We start from the raw sequence: 6,201 nt of genomic DNA, 5'->3' as shown, positions 1-6,201 counted from the left end.
ACATGTCGTAGCGTTGTTGAAGTTTCCCATTTACAGTCGGACGCTGTACGGATCCATCGACCAGACCCCAAGTATTAAACCGATGTAAATAGTTCATAACTTGAGTGCGATAGAGGTTAAAGCTTCCTGTCATCTATGGTGGGGTTCTGTCCGCATCCATCGCCAGGTTAGGCGGTGGCAATGGTATCGTTTGATGTTGTTCTCCATTAGACGTGCAATCTCGCTGAAGCATTTACCCACCGGAGTTCCTGTCAAAATGAGCGTTGAAGGTGGTGAGCTCATCGCAGGAGCAGACTGCGGCTGTGGAGACTGAAAGGACAAGAAATCCCGCCAGCACCACTAAACCAGCGGACCTACCAGTTCCGCCGCTGCTGACGCTTCAGGCGTTGATACAGCCATCAACCGTCGCGACGCGGTCGCAGACGGAGTTCCAAGTCTGACATCGAAGGTAGCGTCCACGACATCGTCAGCGTTCACGTAAGTTCTGGAAGCTTACTCCAATCTTGGGCTCATATCCTAACAGTGAAAGTCTGCTACTCGTTCACTTGCAGAGGTCGCGTACGATGTCTGGGCAGTGAGCACGACGGAAGAAGTAAGCGTCAACACAATACTCGCCCCACACTTGGCAGATTGGGAATTGCTGGAGCTCGCACACTTTGTGGACTCCGTTAGAAATAAAAAATGTCAACCAAGCGTCTAACGGGTGTGTGACTACCAATACTAAAAATACTTCTGGTTTCGGAGACTGTGACGTCCAGGTCTCATATGATGACTTTACCTACCAGGTGGGGCTGCCTTTCTTTCGCACGGGGTCCCACCGAACAGCAGCACGAGGCATAAATGAAAAAAATACCTTCTTAGCATAGGCGAGTCTAGCCGACTTCGCAGAGGCGGTTATTGCGTCCTCACCCGGATACGCTTCACCAAACGCTCCAAAGTTCATCCATCTGCTATCGTCCTCGGGTGGGATGCTAAGCAGCTCCTGGTCGCTAAACACTGTCTCCGACTTTATACTCACGGTTGTCGTTGAAGTTCAGGAACTCTGCTACAATTTCTTTGAAGCACTTTGGTCTCATTGCATGAGTCATGTTTTTGAGTGCTGTGCAACAAAGATAGAAATATATCACTTGAAGTTTTTAAAGATTAGTAGCACTTTCTAGCAGCACTACAAACGATCAATGCAACAAATTTCGCAAACGATACCTTGATCTGTGCAGAAGTACCCGCACTCTCTGCGATCAGTACCAAAGCAATTCAAATAATATAACCTTGGTTGGAAAAGTTCGGTCACACATCAGTGCTGTAAAGCATGCAAATTGTCGCAATGAGTTTACTAGTTTTTTTTTCATTGCAAGAATCAATCGTTAAAATTATAAATTTAATTGCATTTTCTCCAATGATATTTTTTGCAGATGACAGCTGCTTTTTCTTTTCTCCACCAAAAAAACATAACAATGCCGAATCCTAGACTGACCTTTGCTGCCGTACACTTTATTTGTATGACTCAAGCACAACCTTCACATCGTGATTTATGGTTATGAAAGTAGTAATATTCAGACGAAAACTCAGCCCGTTTATTTTCTTAATTAAATTTAACAAGGAGAATAGGTCTAGTCGTTTCTAAGTACAAGGAGCAGTTTCTAACGGGGCAACCGCTCGACCACCTGAGAACGTGAGGAGGCATCCGTTACTTCAGAAGGAACCTTAAATAGATTCAATACAGCTAGATGATGACAAATGATAAAATGAGTAAACAAAAATAATAATATAAAAAAGGATAAACACGGACTTACAGTGATCAAAGATCGATATATTTAAGTCAATTAGTTCTGAAGTAATTCATCAATAGCAGCACATAGCTTCGGAGCTTTTTTCCGTAGAAAATATACACGATCGAAGCCAGTGTAAATATTCTTTATCAAGTGTAAACACTTGCGACTTCCCCTTGTACTTTCCAAAATTTAGCAAATACGATCCATCGTCGGGTTCATTACCAAACTTACTCGGTAGAAATTTTGCAATATCAGAATCAGGAGCACTGGCAAGCATTTCCTGAGATCGGAGCCAGCGACAATAGCCTGGATCCTTAAGAAAGACCTCTCCGATGGTTGAACCTTTGTGCTTGCCGAAGCAGAGTTGTGTGGACATGGTATCTATATAACAATACAGATTATTAACTGAAATGTATAATAAATATTTACCTTAAGCAATTGTAAAATCTAAAATATCACCTGTTAGACGACCATAGTTCAGCTCCTGCTCACAGATTACGAGGACTAGCATATTAACACCCTGGCAACCAGCGTTAACACCTTGAATCTGAATGGCATGTGGTACATCACGTTCCGTCAAGCGACTAACATCAGCAAAGAGAACACGGTTTGTTGGCGACCAAGTTTGGTAGTCAAGTAGACCATTGACAAGTTCAAGAGTCAGATCACCGTTGATTGCACTAATCTTGGCAACCTCGTTGGTGAACTCATGAAAGTCATAATCGTGAGAAATATCAAAGCACTGCGTAGAACCGATGCGGACATTGAAGTTGCGAATCGAAGAGCCAGGGTGTAGAGTCCAAGGTTGAAATTCTTGAGCGAGGGCAGAGTTAAAGCTACTTGTTTGCTCAGCAAACGGGAGCAGAATGACATACTTCGCATTTTTTACACTAGCGGATAGTTGAAGATCAAAAGCTGCGTTTAGTTGTGTTGACTGTTTACCAGTGCCAGCCCGTTCGTAAAACCATTGAGCGTAGCAATCGTTGAAACGTACCTTCTTCACATGTTTTAGACAATTGCCTGGGGGTTCTCTAAATGAACGAATGGTACGTAAAGTTGAGCAGTCGTGAAAGGCATGTACGTACCATCAATAGTAAGATCGAGTGAGTCTACAACAGCTCCCCACGCGATACTGAAACGCGCAGAAGCTGCAAGTACACTCGCCATTGGATTACAAGTGCTTGAGGCGGCAACCATCACGGGACATGTATTACCCGATGCAAGAGTAGTTGAAGTTAGCTTCATCCCCTTACCAGCATCAACAGCCACCGCTGATACACCTTGGTCTACTCTGAAGCAAAGACGGATCTGGGGATTCGCCATTAGATCAAGTTCCTTCAAGATTGGGTGAAGATCATCTAACTTAATCTTAAGCATGTAGTTCCACGTACCTATGATTGCATTGGCAGTAGCAGCTCCAGCTACAAAGGCAACGCGCGCGGTCTGGTTAGCAATGGTTGTAGAAGCAGCAGCAGCTCCAAGGGAAGGCCAAGAAGCGCTGAAATCAGAACCAGCAGATGGAGGGTTTGATAGCAGTCGCTTTACAAGACCATCGCTAGCAATAGAAGCTCCACCGGATGGTCCAGTCGCAGCAAACGAAGGAGAAAATGCTGTAGTGTTCGAATAGCCATCACCAGTAGTAGAAGTGACTGCGCTACTGTATAGAACTGACTGAGCAGCATCGGGGTAAAGGAACGACTCCGCTCCATGCTTCTCAACATACTGAGAGCTATAGCCGGTTTGAGCCCGGATGTTATTCCAGAAGAGTTTGTAGTCAGCCATACTCACAATAGTCTTGCCATTTAGTTCTAAAGACATCGAATCAATGACGTCCCAGTTTCCACACTTTAGAGTAGCACAGAAACGATTCGCAGCTGTTGTCTGAGCCGTAGTATCGTTTTTCATAGTAACCTTGTAAGGAAGCATGATGTAAGCATCGCGGAGCGGAGCAAATCCCTCACTTCCGTTCAGCTGAGCCGTAGCGTCAATCGTAATAACACCATTCTGGTACGAACCCTGGTTTAGATCAATAACGAACGGCACGCGCTTGCCGGATGATACTTTGATCTCCGGATCGCTTGTCAGCGAGCTTTGGTATAGGTATTGGTCGGAGAGTTGTGGTTCAGACATTGTTGAATCTATATGTCCCTCAATATAGTTTTCATAAAATTAAATATTATGACCGACCTTATCAAGCCTATTACGATCTTATAGGACTCGCCGAAGAATAAGGCGTTCATCTTGATGATATTTTTGAATCTAGTGAGATTACAAAACCGCTCTCAAAGAAAGGGGCATGCTTAATTCTATTGAGGCCACCAAATCTCGATGTAGGACATTGGACGGCAGTCTACAACGGAGAATATTTTGATGGTATGGGCGAAGGGCCTCCACGAAAATACGGAATTAAACGTTACAATAGTAAGCAATACCAAGGGACATACGGTGACTATTGCGGGCCTTTCTGTCTTCTTTGGTTATATTCAAAGCAGCCAATATATTCAAAAAGATGAAAGATCTGAATTTGACCATTCTAGAATAATTTGTTTCAGAAAATATAAGCATGTATCGTGAATTAACGATTTCTAGCAATGTTCAAGAGCGGAAGCTGACTAAAGCAGTCAAGACCGGTAAACTCAGTCTAACAGCTGACGAACTGAAGGGTAGCGGCAGCGTTATTCATCTTCACCCCGCGTCGCACGAGAAGGCCCTTAAGGCACGTAGAGCTGATAGTGGTGTTCGACTTGATATCACTAAGCACGAAGTCAAGAAGGGTTACAAACGAGCTCAAGGTGGTTCCATTTGGAGCAAAGTTTGGCGAGGAATTAAATCGGCTTTCAAATTCGCAAAGGACAGTGGAATTCTTTCGCGTGCTGCCGATGCTGCCGTACCTGCTCTAGCTACTGCTTTCGGAGCCCCACAGGCTGGAAATCCCTGCTCGTGCAGCTATTAAATCGATGACAGGTATTGGTATTCACGATAGCGATGACGTTGAGGGGAAAGGAAGGACGGGCGGTCGCGTTTCAGTATCAGCTGATGTCAAGAAGGCTGCAAAGAATGCTCTATCATACGCTAAACGTAAGGGGGTTCTGACATATGCTGTTGATGCTGGAGAAACGTATCTTTTAAGCAGAGCTACAAAACCTGAGCATGAGACACTAATCAAATCTGTACGTGGTGAAGTGCGACGACGCTACGGTGTTGGGGTGCCTAAAAGTAAGAGGCCTGCAAAAGGGTCCGCTGAGATGAAGGCTAGAATGGCTGCGGTTCGTGCTAAGCGGGTAGTTTTAGACTGTAATCAGACAAAAAAAAATTTGATACAGTCAGTTTATTTTTTGGCCGCAGTAGAAGCATGATAGATACGGAAGTATCACGGAACTTATCCTTTTGGTCGTTTTGGTTATAAATACTGATCGTAAGAGAAGAAGGAGAACCATTGTGACAGTTCATCCACGCATACTGACTTGGTTTATACGAAATCAGCTGGCCAACAGAAGCATCACCGCGGTCGAATGCACTCAGGATATCACCGCTAGCTACGTATTCATTCTTAATGATGTCACATCGCACGATATAGCTCGAGGTTGGGTGAATCTGAGGAATAATGTTCGATAGCTTAGCACTTGCTACAGTAGCAGGAGAAGCAGGGTAAGTTCCAGTCGTTAGACCAACAACCTTCCCAAATGCTGCGTTATCGATGATAACACGTGGTACACGAGTTGTAGTAGGTAAGCCCGTACCACCAGAGCTGTATAGCCCAGCAGCAGGACGACTGAAACCTACAGGTAGACTTGTCGGAGTTGCGCTAAAATCAAACTGTGCCGCATAATATACACTATTTTCACTCAGCTGAATGTAGAACACATTATTTCCCGATGCATCAATCAAATAGGCTCCAGCATTCACCAGAGCAGTCTGAATGCTTCGGTTGATATCTGCATAGGTGTAAATACCGTCAGCAAGAGTAATACTGATGGTAGAAGCTGTAGCAGCTGTTGGTACTTCTACTTTAAATGAGTTATTCAAAAATTGAAGCGAATCGACATTATACTCGCTGTTGTACATAGAGATAGACTGAACAGCGCAAGTAACATCTTTGAAATCAGCTGCAGACCCTGGGAAAGAGTACTTCCACGTGGAATTGTATCCATCTTGAACGAGATTAGTCGAATCAAGCTTAACAAACGATGCCATCTTGATGTATATCAAAAAAATCAAAACTTATGTCGATTTATAATTCGTCATCGATGTGAATGGGATGATCAACATTATATCGCAATTGTCCCTTGACTGAGTCAATGAAAAGCATTTGACCCTTTCTCTCGGTAGCCCGGTTATAGTAACGAACGATTGAACGTTCATCAACGAAATCCTTCACTACCATTGCTAAATCACGCTTCGAATTGGCTTTAAGAATTGCTACATACTC

The 6,201-nt window shown here is 44.0% G+C and overlaps 3 protein-coding genes across 3 annotated transcripts; 1 reads left to right on the top strand and 2 right to left on the bottom strand.

Moving 5' to 3' along the window:
* Window positions 1–2,202: 2,202 nt before the first annotated feature.
* On the bottom strand, window positions 2,203–3,902 carry PITG_16150 (uncharacterized protein; the record flags this gene model as incomplete). The annotated part of the gene is made up of 2 exons (XM_002897869.1): window positions 2,203–2,803; window positions 2,854–3,902. The coding sequence occupies 2 exons, from the start codon at window positions 3,900–3,902 to the stop codon at window positions 2,203–2,205; spliced, it is 1,650 nt and encodes a 549-aa protein (XP_002897915.1).
* Window positions 3,903–4,335: 433 nt separating this feature from the next.
* On the top strand, window positions 4,336–5,178 carry PITG_16149 (uncharacterized protein; the record flags this gene model as incomplete). Its single annotated transcript, XM_002897868.1, has 3 exons — window positions 4,336–4,712; window positions 4,780–4,988; window positions 5,096–5,178. The coding sequence occupies 3 exons, from the start codon at window positions 4,336–4,338 to the stop codon at window positions 5,176–5,178; spliced, it is 669 nt and encodes a 222-aa protein (XP_002897914.1).
* Window positions 5,179–5,674: 496 nt separating this feature from the next.
* PITG_16148 (uncharacterized protein) lies at window positions 5,675–6,156 on the bottom strand (the record flags this gene model as incomplete). The annotated part of the gene is made up of 3 exons (XM_002897867.1): window positions 5,675–5,694; window positions 5,744–5,966; window positions 6,064–6,156. The coding sequence occupies 3 exons, from the start codon at window positions 6,154–6,156 to the stop codon at window positions 5,675–5,677; spliced, it is 336 nt and encodes a 111-aa protein (XP_002897913.1).
* Between the last annotated feature and the right edge of the window lie 45 nt (window positions 6,157–6,201).

The sequence above is a fragment of the Phytophthora infestans genome, genomic scaffold, assembly GCF_000142945.1.
Source record: "Phytophthora infestans T30-4 supercont1.41 genomic scaffold, whole genome shotgun sequence".
Lineage (NCBI taxonomy): Eukaryota > Oomycota > Peronosporomycetes > Peronosporales > Peronosporaceae > Phytophthora > Phytophthora infestans.
Note: the sequence above shows the minus strand (reverse complement) of the source record. Positions and strands in the feature narration are given on the sequence as shown.